Consider the following 15,888-nt stretch of genomic DNA (forward strand, 5'->3'; position numbering starts at 1 on the left):
CTTAGGTGAGCTGCGAATCTGCAACAAAGGTGAGAGCTGGTGGGGTTCCTGAGACCTGAAAAAATATTGGAAGTGTTTTTTATTCATGGACCTTGCATTGAGGAATAAGCAGTCTAGCTGTTGCACCTGGATTCTCTTGACGTTATGGTGCTTTCAGAACATGTGGCCTAGTATAGAAGGAGGAGCAAACACATAGGGGACGTGTGTGGTTGATAGTTGGGGGATATTCTAGATTCAGCTAAAGGTGGAAAAAGTTTATATTTTCTTGGGTTTGAACATTCTGTGGTTTGAGGGAGTGTTTTTTGTGAGACATAGCAGTGCTGTAGCTGCGCTGTTGCACTTTGGGTTGAATTGTGTGAAGGGATTGGGGAAAGTCACAATCTGGGACCTGATCATTCATTCACCCCTTCCCTTAATTTTTAACTTCCTTCTAGCAAGTGACATTGTGTTTGTTCAATGTTTGGGTTGAAATCTCTAAGTTAGTTGGTTGTCTTTAGATATGTTGTGTGGGTGGTTGGATTTGTTGTGGATGAATCTTGATGGGTTGATGTGGGTGTGAGGCCTTCAAGTCCTTGTTATGTTTGCTATCAGGCTTGAGGTGGCTAATCAAGTCCTGTTGAGATGGAAATGGGTAGATCTGGATGCTACTGGCATCAGAATGGTGTAATACCAGTAAGAAGGTGAGGTTTCTCACTATGGAGTTGGAGGTGGCACCTGGGCTGACCTTCTGACTAGTTGATGTTTGTGTTGTTAGCGAAGCGACCAGATGCATCATTATTACACTTTTTGCTATACTGCAGGTTGCAAAAAGTGTCACATAATTCTCCTTTAGAAATATTTTGAAAGAAAAATGTATTGGGTATTGGCAGTTGAATTTCTATTTATAGAGTTATAACACAACAAAATAAGTCGGGGATGAAAATAGGGATTGTGATTTGATATGAACTATCTGTGTACTGTATTGTTGCTTGCATATGCAAAAATCTACATTGATAATCCAAAACACATTTTGAAAGTTTTTGACAGAAAGCAGATGTACCTAAAGGAATCATTGAGTTTTGTTACTGATGCAAAGTATTTTACATCTTTACATTGATGCTCAGAATAAAATAAATGATATGATTCTGTTTTACTACCCTTTTCAAGGGACAAGATAGTATTTTGGGGTGCTTGGAACACTCTGCCGAAGAAACATTAATTATATGCTCTTTTTCTTTTCATATGCAGGGAAGTGAGGTTAGGACGAAATGGTGTAGAAGAAATCAAACGCCATCTTTTCTTTAAAAATGATCAGTGGTCGTGGGATAGTCTAAGAGACAGTAAGTAGGTTTTCATATTTAATCTCAGTTTTTTAGGAATGATGACCTATTGCTGTGCTTTTGTTTGCAACACATTTTATTCCAAATATCACAGTCGCTTCAGTTAGCAAATATACGTTTTTCAGCATTGTGTATGCCATAGTGTCACATACATTATTAAATAGGCCTTCAGAATCATATGTGAGGCCTTAATACATTTAATGGTGGCATATGTTGTTGTAGCTTGGTTGCCCCTTTTCTTTTCAAATTATAGAACACACTGTCTATTCAGCCAAATGCATTCCTAAGCTTGAGGAAGAGTACTCGCTTTAACTGTGTTGTGCAGCCTCATATCCTTTAAGAAAAGCAAAACAACATACTAAGGTGTTGCGTATATAAATTAGGCAATGCTGTACGCTTTCAGAATACCTCTTCCCACAAAGAATTTGTCACCCAAGCCTACAAGCCTGCAATTTCTAGACAAACTGCTGCTCTGAAAGCTTCATTGATATCTTGTTGTTTGCCATGAAATGTTAGGTACCTTTATCATTTTTAGGCCTGGGGAAGCGTCTGTTTGCGGTGCTTTTATTTATATTTTTGTATTATTTTTGTACCATGAAAGGCATTGGGTGCGGGGATGCGTTTTCTGCTAAAAACACAGCACCAAATGCTAACCTTACATTTCTTAGATTTCTTGAAAATTTTGCATAGCTACGCAAAAGCAAATTACATTAATTTCGCACACCCCTAATTATTTTCACCAAATCTTCTATCCCTATTTTTAATTTTTTGTAATTAATGTATCGTATGAGGAGATGGGTATGTATACTCCCATTAAGAGTGGTAAGGATTAGCACTATATTCATGTTTAGTTTGGTATAGTATGCACCAGACTAATATAGTGTTGACTAATTGCATTTGCAATATACAAGATCTTACAAACATTTGCATTTCAATATGAAGTTGTACATTTTTATTTTATGTATTGATAATGACTTAATGTTGGGTTGTGGTTCAAACCTTTTAAGGTTCATTTTGAACCAGCTGCCAGCTTTAGGCTAATTGTGACTTGTTCTTTTCAAGAAGCAGGAATTTTGTTTTGGTGGGGTTGACCTTTAGTTGAGTCCAGCCATCCAGGCCTGATTAAGATGCAGGCAATTTTTGAGATGTTGGATGTTTCAAGCGGTGGAGACCTTTAATTAGAGTTGTGCGTCATTGATATATTGGTGAATTTTGTTGTTATCTATAAGTAGAGACCCAAGCGGCTCCATGGAAAATTAGAAAAGGATAGAGACAAGATGGAACCCTGGGAGTTTTTTTTCAGATTGGAAAGCTGGAAGTATAGCTTAGCTTCATTAAATTTATGTCCAGGATGTATTATCCTCTCATCTTAAGGCTGAGTTTTATCCCTGGCTGATGCTCATTGGTTCAATGGCTATTGCACAATGCTACGCATAGAGGTGAATCTAAGATGAAAGTAGGCTTAGGATTGTTGGAGAGTCTGTATTTTTTCAGTTAAGTAGTAGTTCATGCTATTGCATTTGTGTATGGAGTTTGGGGTATGACAGTCTGGCAGAGCGAGAGGGTTATTGCTCTTTGAGCGATGACTTTTCAGTGTCTCCAGATGGTATGTTGTGACTCAGGCCATAGCTCCACTTCTGGTTGTGACGTCTTTAGAATATGTTAGGTACCTACCAGCACCACTGACTCAGTTCCTGTTTTTACATGCCTCAACGCCACTGTCACAGAGCATGCACGGTCTCTGTCTCAGTGGCAAAATTCTCACCATTCGACAGTGACTAGTTCAAATGTTTCCTCAAATTACCTTGGGCTTCAAGCCTTGCAGACAGAGCAGCAAGATTGTCATTTTAGTATTCCCATTACGACTACATTAGGTGTCTGGGTTTTGAACACAATGACACAGCCTGCAACTCTTGCTCCTTCTAGGCTGTCAGGGGCTGGGAGTTCCAAGTAAATTTTGGCTGAGACTCACAGAGAGACCCCCAAGTAGAATTCCTTTTCAAAAGGATACTTACCTTCCAGGGGACATGCTCCTAAGAGATATTCCCATGAGAAACACAAACAGTGGTACTGGAAAGAGACACTCTCTTCTAAGTTCCATGGAGTAAAGTGACTCTGAAGTTAATCACCTCCTGATGAGCCTTTTTTTGGATTTGCAAAATGCCACTGGCCTGTATACTTCTCCAGAAGAAGGCATTGAAGGATGTCCACTCATAAACAACACTTGTTCAAAAAGCATTAAACGTGTTGGAAGGGACTTTGCTTCTATGAAAGTGAAGTCTAATATTCCAGTGGGAATCTTGCAACCCTCAAAAATTTCTGCAGAGGCCTTACTCCTGTTTACCCTGGCACATATAGACCCCATAGTGGCTGCATTGGAGAACTATTCCTCTTAGCAGCCCATTGGCAGATTGCGAGGGCATAGGCCAGCTTTGGGTGATGCACACTATTTGCCCTCCCAGCTGTCACTGGAGAGTTTGGTCGATCAGCATCCATCCCCAAATTTGAACCCAAACACTTTTCCTATGGCCCCGCAGGAAAGGGTCAAAGAAACCTAACCCCTTGGTTCTTAAAGTTTTTGCCTCCAGCAGCTTGGCTGTACACACAACTAATGACATAAACCTCTTGGGTTACTAATTTCCATGCCTTATGGAAATTGTTGAAACTCACAATCGTTAGTCTACCTAGGCACATGAAGAATCCATTTCCTTACCTGGTGAGTGACTGCCTGGAAACATCAAAACAAATTCTGTAATGTGGTTTGGCTGGGCTTGGCCTCTAGTGCATGGCAATTCCATCAAGATTATTGAAATTGCCCTGGTTACTCTAGTGCTGTGCAGTCCTGGTTACATCTCCTGTCTCAGCCTGTTCACACATTTTATCATATGTGCTACTCCATTCATGGAAGGGATGGTTCTAGGATGCAGCAGCTGCTCATCTAGTCTCCCCCATCGCCTGCAGACTCTGCTGCTTCTAAATCCCTCTTTCCTGCTCTCATAACACCATCTTCTGGTGGCAGTGAACTTTCATATTTTACTTCCCATTTATAGGTGATCACAATGGATTTTTTGGCCATCCAGCTGCCCCATCAGTGCTATGTCATTCTCTGCCTATACTCCTGAACAGACCTCCTTCCTTCTCTCAGGACATGCTCACCTGCTCATGTCTTGATCCTGACCGTAGAAACACTCGCTTTTGCGGGAAAAAGGGGCTATCTGCAAGAGAGCGCAACATCATTTCTACTCCCTTTACTTTTTGTTTTCCAAAATGGACTGATGCCTCTTCTGGGTCCTCTGTCTTCCGAGCATGTTTATTTAGCAGGACAATTTTAAGATGCTGTCCCTGATGCAGGTCTTATTTGCTTTCAGATCAGGAGATTGGTTGATGTTCTTGGACTTCTAGGACACCCCTTTCATGTTCCAGTTTTCCCTGCCGATTGCGGATTTTTGGGCGATGATTCTGATGTGTCTGACTAAAGCTTAGTTCTCAGCCCTGCATGTCTGCACCTGTTAGGCCTCATGCTTCCTTGGTACCTCTTGGTAGGTGGTGTATAACAACCCTCCAGTGGTGTCTTAGGAGACAGTGGCTGTAACACCAAGGAAGACTCTTGATCCAGGTGCAGATTTCCCAGTAGGTGCATCAGAATCAGCAGTGTTGGATGGACCCCTCCAACCTTCCTGGGGTCACCCAGTCTGTACCCTGCAGACTCTGGCTTATATGGTTATAGACACCTCATCGCTAGGCTGAGCTGCTCATCTGGGCGAAATATTGTGGGGCCCTTAGTTCTTATTGGAGCAGCCCCTGTACATAAATGTGTTCCAGCTGCAGGTTGTTCACCTTGCCCTGAAGGTCTTTCTCCCTTCTGTTTCAGGTAGCACTGTACTGATTTTGATAAACACCACCACAACCGTCCATTATATCAATAGGCAGGCCGGTGTGAGTCATAACGTTTTTGATGGGAAAATGATTTTATTTGCCTATGGAAGTGCAACATAATCTTGCCAGCAGTGACACTCCTAGCTGGTGCAGAAACTCTGTGCAGGCTGAGTAGGGAGTAGCAACATTGTCAGATATGAGCTTCTTCAGATTTGGCTTTCCATTTCCACTTCCCCGATCAGAAACTGTCCTCAGACTTGTGCCATACGCTTCCTCTGAATCGTTCCTTGCTAGAAGCCTTCACGTTATACTTGTCATTTATTCTGATCCTACTTCTGTCAAAGGTCCTGTGGAAAATGCAGAAGCAATGAGTGCAGCTGATTCTGATTGCCTAAGACTAGGCAGGGAAGATCTGGTATGTCGGTCTGTTAACACTCCGCACTTCACCACCAAGCGCTCATGTGCAGACTTGCTCTTGTAGCAATGTGGTAAAGTCCTCCACCCCAGTCCTCATACTCTGTAGCTGTATGCTTCAAGACTGAGCTGTGCCAGCTAGAGTCCTTTGGCCTTCTTGATGAGACATCATCTTGGCAGGTGTGAAGCCTGGTACTAAACCTATCTGCGCAAGCCACTGGACTAAATTGTGGCAGAAAATCACTTATAATTCTGCCTTTCTGACATCTTACAATTGTTTTGTCTCTTGTTCACTAAGGCCAACTATTGGCTACAGGTAAGAGCTATCTGGTGGCCTTGTTTGCTTTCTTGTGTCTACTTGACCAGTGTTCCCTGTTTATATTGCCATTAGGGCACATGTTTTGAAAGGTTTGCTTCTGAGCTTATTGTTCATCAGGGAAATTGTAAACCTGTTTTGACCTTCATGATGGCATCTTGGTTTTGTTCTCGACACACAGTTGTCAGGTTTGATCCCGTACTATGAAAACAGTCCTGTTTGTGGTGCCTACTTATGTATGTATGGAGAGAAAATCTCAGGCATATCAGTTCATCCACATTTCACAGTTTTCTATACAGATAATTTGGTTTTTCGTTCCTGCCCATGCTCCGTACCCAAAGTGCTTTCTGCATTCAATATGTCACAGACTATTACTCTACATCTTTCCTTGTCGGTATCCAACTCAGGAGCAGGAATGTTGGCCTAAACTAGCTCCCAGGCCTGCATGATATATTAACATTGACTACTAATGACAGGACAGAGTTCATCACCGACTTTTTGTGGGCTTCGCTATAGCCTAAAAGGGCACTGTAGTCACTAAAAGTGCTATTTTATGTTGTTATCCTTTGTATAAACATCTGCTATGCCCTGACAATGAACGATGTTCCATAGGGTGTTTGTGCCCATTCAACAAGGCAATGGTTACGTCCACAGCTCTATTGAGTGGCTTCCCTGTGGCTACCACCTTCAGAGCAACTACAGGGTCATCCTAGCATCCTTTGGTAATGATCATTTATGTGGTTGCATGAGTTACTGCAGATTCCTCTTCTTCCTCCCTGAGTATCTAGTGCAGTGATTAATAAGGTTCCAAAATGGTAAAATGTACTATGTACTGAAATTGTTGCTGTCTTTGATCTCTCTGTTCCTCTTGGTATACCTTGTTGGGAAGCAGTCAAAAAACAAGAATTAACGTCACTGTGCTTGTGGTCAATTAACATATCCTTCTGCTTAAGTGCATTTTCCTGCAAATGTAGGCGTAGACAGTTGTGGGTAAATGAGCATGAAGCTTGTTTGTGTGAACTGTGTGGTGGTTGAAGTGTGTTGATGTTACTTCTGTACACTTGATTTCTTGTGATCTTTGTGTGAATGGTCAGAGTTTGAATGATGGGAATGTTTCACTACTCCATGGCAAAAGGAGACGATTGCTCTAAGTGAAGTGAAACTAGTTTTCACATTTTAAGTACAGATTCAGGAATTGTGATAACTATTACCTATATTGGAACAAAATGTATTCTTTGGGCTGGGAAACTAAGTAACTACTCTATTTCCTAGTTTTCAGAGAGTGGTATTAGCAATAGAGCAGGACCCAAACATGCAAACAAATATTATGTGCAAAGATCAGAGGCCTGTGCAGGAGCCACACTAATAAGTACTAAATAGAATGTCATACGCAAACATCACAGGCCTGTACGGTGAAGGGTTTTTAGCCACATATTTTTTTTAAATTGTGGTCTTCTGTATCAATTAAGTGTGTGAATAACCGAGTGAATTGAATGGCCTATTCACAAGACTTTCATGTGTTTGAATCATTCCCCATTGTCAAGCTAGGAATCCCTGGTAGCTATAAACAGTTTTAAAGTGGCCATACACCTTAACAGTGTGTGTTTAGTCCCACATCCAGCTCATTTGAAAATTCAACCTGTTGGGTAGAAGTGCTCTGCTCTCTACTCCTCCTAGATGGAGGAAAAGACAACATCTTCAATTGAAAATGCATCAAAAAGTATGAGGAACAGCCTGCACAAAACATAGTGTGAAAATACAGCTGTGATGATTTCCTGTCAAATGTTCTACCCAAATCATTGGTGATGAAAGTACCATCATTGATGAAGAATGCGTCATTGACAGATATCCCGTTGACAGGCACCTCCCTGCCAACGGTACCTGAAGTGACTATCACCTCACTGTCGATGACAACCCTGTCAACTGCTTTCTAAGTTATACCTTTTTTGGCGGAAGTGGCTATGATGACTAGCTCGACTACGGCTCCATGACAACAGAAATTCCTTTTCAGTGTTGGCTTTTACGCATTTGCAGTTGAAGATAGGCACTCACAATCCACTATTTTTAGAGTTGGAGGCTGATGTCCGCAATCAAAAGCAAAGTAGCTGACATAGCTTACAGTTTTGTGCAACTGGATAAGCGCTATTATCTCGGATTTGGGGAGGAGGACTTATGAAGAGAGTAATATCAACAGTTGTAAGAGTCTTATGAAACCCAGTGTTCTACAGGTGAAAAACATCCAGCCTTTTGGTCCAAGGCATCATTGTAATGAACCACCAATAATGCAGGTGCCGATGACATTTATGTATACTGTACAACAAATGATTGACAAGTTGCAAAGATTGCTTCCTCAGAAACCTTACCTTCGTCTGCCAGTATGCCTGCCACCTGGGCCACCCATGCCCCACCTCAGGCTTGTGCAGTTACTGCCTTTGCCACCTCCACCACAATTGGAAATGCCTCCTCTCTTACCAGGTCTCTCAACACCAGCTCCAGTTCTGCACCATGTCCCACCAATACCTAAGGATATGGGGAGATCAGGCCACATGAACTTCTGATCTGATATCGTGTTTGCAAGATGCGGGAAAGCTTCTGGGGAAAGAACATGGTGTCTGGGGTCAGCAAAATGAAAAGTAGGAGACCGCATCCTATCTTAAAGTGACAAGTCGCCTATGCAGCTTGACTGACATCGTAATGGTATTGCCTTTTTTATGCCTTATTGGAAAGGGCATCCAGTAAATTCGATCTTCCTATGATGTCAATGTAGCAGCAGTCCTCCTTATGAATTCAATGAGCAGCCTTGTGAAACAAACAAGTTCATCCCTATCCTGGACTTTGTTTGTTCTGATGGTCTGAAAGTAATGCTGGTGCCAGTACAGACGGTCATACAAGGGTTCTGAAATCTGCACTGGCATGCCTAACTGGCCATCCAAAACCTGACTGTCATTTTGGAGGCAACTCGAGAGGTCAGAGAATCCTATCACTACAACTTCTGCTCCCCTATACAGGCAGGCATATAGCTAACTTAGGTTGCAGAGTTGCTTTCTGGCGGTTACATCGATCAAAGCAGCAATTGCTTTGGCCATCCTTGGTTGATATGGTGCCAGATGAGGCACAACATCGGGCCATCATCAACCTCATTCCAAAAGACAGGAAAGAGGAGGCTGAGGTCATTGTTAAGGGTTAGTGGAAGTGATAATGCATCAGCCTCCATTATCAGAGCGGCAATGGACGTTTCCAAAGCAGGGTTACCCCAGCTGGAATTAGCAGCCCTCTTGTGCAGATAAGGGTGGATTAGGTCGATGACCTGATTGGAAGTTCAGGCAAAAATAATAGATCAAACATGTGGAAGACACACTGCAGAACATCTAGATGGACCTGGATACGGCATGCTCTCTAGGAGCATTCCACCGCTCCAGTTTTTCTTCTCTCCAGGCGATCTCAGTCCTGTACAAGATGGTTCGCCCAATAGGGAGACCTAAGGAATACCTTATTACCCTCCTAGGTAAATGGGATAGGACCAGGGTTATTCCCCCAGCAGAGGCCTAGGCTATAGTAAGGAATTGAGAAAAAGAGGGATACTCCCAGCCATTCTTTCAAGAAAGAAAAAAAGCTAGACTTTTCCGAGCTGTCCCCTCAAACTACCCATTACATTCAGTTGGGGGAAGAATTTCCATTTTTACCCCTGCTTCAAGCTACATCTACACTTGTGGAAGCTACAGGAGGACATTATTCTCCTCCTGAAGGGAGTTACACAGACAGTCCCAAAATGCCAGAGGAGTTAAAGATTTTATTCTAGGTTTTTTATAGTCAAGAGAAAATCGGGACAGTGGTGGTTAATACTGGACATTCGGGACATACATTCCTGAAAAAACAATCCTTTGAGATGGTAAACTTTCAAGAAGTCCTTTTGATGCTTCAGGAAATGGAGTAGCTCACCTCCATATATCTTCCTTGTGTATCTCCACAAACTGATATGCCCTAATCGCAGACTACCCCTGATTTTCAGTGACAGGACCACACTACCAATTCAAAATGCTTTAATTTGGCCAGAAATCAACAACCTGGATTTTTGTAAAGTGCCTGGCACCAATAGCTGCCTTTGCACGCAGATAAGATCACCAGGTATACCTAGTCTTGGAAGAGTGGCTTGCAAAAGACCCTTGACAGAAAAGGCTTGTGTGTCTACAACTGCTTGCTTCAACCTGTTTCTCTGACTGAGACCGATATTAAACATCCAAATGTTTCCATTCCTTCATTCACCAGACTGCAATTCCTTGGGGTCCTGGGTAGCGCTTTCTCTTCAGTAGAGATTTCCAAAACAGCAGACAAAGACATTTTACTCAAACAGCAAAAAGTTTTGGTCAAAACTTCCTTGTTAAGCCTAATGCCATCCTGCAGTGGATAAATCCCCTTCAGTAGTCTCTGGATGAGGCATATGCACCACCTGGAGCAGTCAATTGACTCAGGAGCAGTTTTGTCATGCAGGCCTTGAAATACCCATCAAACTTCAATGCATGTTTCTCATTCCAGCCTACAAGAGACAAAATAATGATGACCGATAAGTCCGTGGAAGGATGAAAGACGACATTTAAGAACTGTCTGCATCAAGTCTCTGGTTAGAGACGATAAATAACATAAACATCCTGGAACTATGGGCAATCAAACATGCCCTGCAGTCATTCCTCCAAAGTTTAGTAAGACAAGCTGTGTTGATCAGGGCAGAGAGCACAACCTAGTATTACATTACAAAACAAGGAGAATCTCATATCTGTTCACCACCTGAAGAGGCATGTATGCTGTGGGACATTGCAGGTGAGCATCTCTCCTGATTCCAAAATGACCAGCCATGCCCTTTCAAACTGCCATGAGCAGGAGCTCCAACAGCATCAAGTGAAATACATATTTTAAAAATGGGGCAGCCACTGATAGACCTGTTTGCCACTCTGCAGAACAAGAAATACCAGTACTGTTTCAGCAGGTACTCGCAACTTGGGCTTGGAGGCAGTGATGTGTTACTTTTCCTGTTTCACCTCACCCCAAATTGCTTAGGATGATTTTTTTTTTTTAAACAGACTTTTATTGGGTTGCATAAGGTAACACATTCAATCCCCTTGCCCGCTACCCAGCCCTCCAGATAAGCCAGTTCGTAGGATAGCAACCAGTCCACCAAACTGAGTACAGCGGCACACCTTATCACAAAAGGCATCTGCGCTGTAACGTAATCCATCCACAGGGGTGATCCATTACCATGGTGAGATGCAATCAAAATACCGCCCGCCCCTTTCCCCATCAACCCCCCCCCCAACAGAACCCCCCACCCTAACCGCCCACCCAAGCATGCCGCCAGTAGCTATCATAATCAAGCGAGCAACAAAGCCTCCTGTGCCACCTGTCGGATTCCCCTCCCGCGGGGCACAGCAGAAAATGCATCAAGAGCACAGGGGGAAGCCAGTTATCCCGGGCCCAGGGTCCTCCCCTCCCCCTGCAAAAAGGGGGTCTCAAGGGACCCGAGTCAAATTGCTTAGGATGATGAGAGCTGATCATAAACCCACTTGCCAAAAATTCAGTTGAAGCATTCTCTTTCTCCTCTCCATACCCATCGAAGAGATTCTCCATCACAGCCTCAGATCACTCAGCCTGACAGCTTGATCCCTTATCACCTAGAATTCAGCCATCTTTACATTCTGGCTGATTGCAGCGATATATTGACTTAGGCACATGCAGCAACAACCAAGACCTACAGCGCTAAATGGAAGCATTTCTGCCCACAGTGTATGGACAAGGACCTTATTCCAATCTACGTACAGCCCCATTTGGTGCTACCATACTTGCTTAACTTGGCCAAGAATGGTTTCAAATATTCCTCAGGCAAGGTTCATCTGGCTGCAATTTCAGGATATTAACAACATTTTAGGGCTTTCCCTATAGTAACACTCCCTCCAGTATCATGGGATCTAAAACCTGTTTTGAGTCAGCATATGCTACGTCCTTTTTCACTAGTTCATCGAGATCACCAGAAATTCATTTCATTAACTACACTACTGCTTGTGCTCACCTTAGCGAGTCAGAGTTGTAGGCATTCACTATAAAGGAGCCATGCCTTTGATTTTACAAAGACAAAGTAATCCTGCAGACCAATCAGAAGTTTATGCCAAAATTCCCAATTGACTTTCACTTGAATTAACCTGTCCTCCTTTGATCCTTATTCTCACACCCTTCCAGATCCGTAGAAACATCTTTGCACTCGTTGGATGTCCGCATGTTTATCAGTTTTTTTCTGATAGATACTAGTAACCAGGTTGCTCGCCTATTGAACATTCCAGAGGCGTCAGACAGGATCTGGAAATTTTCCTAAAGTACCCTTGAGTGGTCTTCGGTGGTGGTGTGTGGCTCCACGTTGCTGTTCCATTCTGGAAGTGACATGTGTAGCCACATATAAGCACTACCTAAATGCGCTGACATCAGTTCCATTCTTTCCACGTCACCAGATGCAGATATGAAGCTACCCTTAGTCTCCTCACGATACTGCCCGTTCACAATATTTAAAACATTTTCATAGCATTGTGCAAAGGACAATGTCACCTTCTAAACCACAATGTTCAAGTCTTCTAGGAACTGTCGCCTGCTAAAGTAACCCGTCCCTATCAGATTTGTCTTTGGTGCTTGGGTTCGAACCATGACTCCAAGGCCTGCAACAACCGCACCCTAATGAAACCGAAGGCTGTCCAGGACCATATGTGCCAAACATTGAAAGACCCGACGCAGTGACCGGTCAAAGGGAAGCTCATTTGCCGCTCCTTAAGTTGTTTCCGTAGCTGATCTTCATTGCGGTTTAAGTTGTCTAGTAAGTCCACAAGATCACAAGAAGTCCACGCAGGGCTCTGCTCCTTTCTACCACCTCTCGATCTTCTGAGAAGGCACGAGGGCGAAAAAGTGCCACTCTGTCTCGCTCTTAAACTCGATCTCCTTTGGAGACAATTCTGATTCTTGTCTCATGGCAACTCCAGTTTCCAGGGCCTTCGGTGACACCATTTCAAATCAAAGAGTTATGTGAATCATTGCTGTGCTGCTTCGGCATGCTGCTGGCTCCTCCTGACATGCTTTGAGGCCCCAAGGACCTGTGAGGACCACCTTCTGCACCAGCTGGAACCTCGGGACCCATTTGGGGCCCTACACTGGATTCATTGCTGACATCGGGGTTGGTGCCGTAAACCACTTCATACCCTGGAGCACTGATGCCAGATGAAGTGCAACTGATAGTGCTCTCCAGCAACTCCAAGCGGATTCCACTTCTACTTCAACCAAGGCCAAACCCTAATTGCACTGGGCCGCAGCCTTTCGGCAACCAATTGGACTCTAATACCTTCCCTTGCCTCAAGGATGGGCCCAAATCATCTACAGTCTTTTCGAGACAGAATCTGATAATGGCTCCTAAGATCAATGGTATGAGTCAAGGGCATGAGTTTGCTCAACTGTGTCATGAAGACTATTGGCACGATGAGTTACAGGATGCTAGTGGCCTGAACACCTCTCTACATATGGGGCTGGTCTCTTCACCTGGGCCAACTGCTGAGGAAAGTGCCTCCTTTATAGTTGTGATGCGAAGGATGGCTGGGATCCTTGATCTCCATTTGGAAACTGTGGAGGTGAAAACCAGTGTCCTCCGTGAAGTACATCATCCCAGACCACAACTGAGCACCTGTTCTTAACGAGACAGTCATGGATACTATTCTTGGAACAAGGGTAAGCCATATTGTCAACCATCAAAAAATAGGCAATTAGAGAGGTGCCACCATCCTTCCCCCAGTGAACCGGCTTTTCTAATGCAGCACCCAACCCCTTAAAAATATAGGCTTGTAGTGCAAGCATCCCAAAGCAGGGTCAACCCAAACGCTTTCCATACCACACCACTGGATAGAGAGTCAAAGCATCTCGAAACCTTTGATAATCTCCTCCATCAGCTTGGCATTAAGTTCTTTTAATCTAGGTGCCTATTGGACCGATCTACTCCAGCCCTTTGAAAGTTTGGACCCAGGTACATCCTGCTGTTATTGAATGAGTTGTGGCCCAACATTATGTAAGTTATTCAGGACGGCCACGATGCGCCAAAATTCACAATTCTCTATGGGCTAGATACTACAGATTGCGTTGGTATGGCAATGGGAACCAGGGTTACATCACGCTTCTTGTGCCGGTCTGGCCCAATATGTCAGTTTCAGCAGCAGTTTCGCCCCATATAAGTCTGTGGTATGGGATTTGAAAACTGGCAGCACCCTCCCATGCAGCCAGCCCAGCAGACTCTACAGCCCTTTTTGTGGCCGAGGCCACTGCACCCAGAGACAACATGGACAGGGGCAACAAGCAGCCCAGTCCCCAGCCCCCACCAGTTGCCTCAGCCACAATACATCTTTATTGCATTTTTCCAGACACAGGAAGTTGAAGGCAGGATGGGGTCTTTTCTCCTAGGATGGCAGGCAATCACTTTGGACAGGTTGGTCCTTCAAATTTGCTGCCATGGTTATGCCCTCATTTAATTCCACATCATCGCACCTTCACCACCCTCAGGACAGCTGACCCGGGTACCATCAGTCCATCTTGCAGCATAAAATGCAGACCCTTTTGGCTTAAGGTGCCATAGTTAGAAGGTGCCAGCATCTGAAATGTAAACTGTCTATTACTCCTGCTACTTTCTGGTACCGAAGAAGGCTGGTGGCCATTGTCCCATACTAGACCATTGCCCTCTCAGTGAATTTTTGCAGAGGAACAAGTTCAAGATTCTCTCTCTCTAGCCCAGGTCTTGTCTGGTATTGACCCTGGAGACTGGATGGTGGCGCTTGAACTGCAGGACACTTATTTTCACATGCCCGTCCTGCAGGCCCAGAAATGTTCACTGTGGCTCACAGTGGGGCAGAGCATTTTCAGTTTGTTGTGCTCCTCTTTGACCTCACCAGTGCCCCTTGGTGTTCACAAAAGTGATGGCGGTGGTTGTAGCGTGTCTTCTGAGATCAGGGGTTCCACTTTTTTCCTAGCTAGATGACTGGCTGCTGAGGGTGGGCTCGCCCCAGGCAATCGTCATCCTCCTCCACACTACAGCAAATCTCTTAACATCTTTGGGGTTCACTATCAATGTGCCAAAGACACACCTGGTAACTTCTTTGTAGCTAATCTGGAACCCACGAAACACAGAGTCCAGGACATTGAGCTATGATCCTGATCTTTCAGCCTCTTTCGTGAATCTAAGTGAGGATGACTGAGGCTGTTGGGACTACCGGCCCCCTGCATCCTTCTTGAAAAGCATGCAGATTGCATGTGTGGGTCTGCAGTGGGATCTGAAGTCCCAGTGTGCACAGCATAAGGGGATTTGTTCAACTGAAGTCCAGATTCTGTAGGAGACTGCAAAAAGATCTGCAGTGGCGGCCGTGTGACCCCAATTGGGTCTGCAACAGACCCCTCTCCTTACCCTACACAGAGATAGCAGTGGTGACCGATGCATAATTTCTGAGTAGGTGAAGCCATCTGGCAGAGGTGGAGATCAGAGGCATCTGGTGTCCGGTGGATGCCCTGATCCACATCAGCCTCATGGTGTGCCATCCTCTTGGTGTTCAAAGTGGTAGGGTCATGTGGTACTGCAATAAGCATGGCAGGGTGGGGTCGTAGACCCTATGTCAGAAGTCTCTGACGCCTAGCGGACCACGAATTGCAACTACACCTGGAGGAGGCTCGTGCCTTTTCCACGAATGCAGAGAACCTTGGCTCTATCTTTTCACAACGACCGAGAACAGGCAATGTCAGCATTTTTACGCATTGGAGTTCCCAAGACGGTTGTTTGCCAGCAATGCATTCCCTCTAGAGTGGAAATCTGGAATCCTGTTTGCCTTTCTGCCACTACCTCGACTTCCTTGAGTTCTGAAGAAGATCAGGAATGACTGATCTAAAGTCATCCTTGTGACCCTGGATTGG

At 44.3% G+C, this 15,888-nt stretch overlaps 1 protein-coding gene across 2 annotated transcripts in view; it reads left to right on the forward strand.

Moving 5' to 3' along the window:
- Positions 1–15,888, forward strand: part of ROCK1 (Rho associated coiled-coil containing protein kinase 1) — a 1,783,501-nt gene that overhangs the window by 496,175 nt on the left and 1,271,438 nt on the right. For both annotated transcript variants that reach the window (XM_085605798.1, XM_085605799.1), the window contains exon 9: positions 1,228–1,319. In XM_085605798.1, the coding sequence (XP_085461924.1) occupies positions 1,228–1,319 (92 nt within the window). The remainder of the gene's footprint in view (positions 1–1,227; positions 1,320–15,888) is intronic.

This window comes from Triturus cristatus, chromosome 5_1, assembly GCF_964204655.1.
Source record: "Triturus cristatus chromosome 5_1, aTriCri1.1, whole genome shotgun sequence".
NCBI classification, from domain to species: Eukaryota; Metazoa; Chordata; class Amphibia; order Caudata; family Salamandridae; genus Triturus; species Triturus cristatus.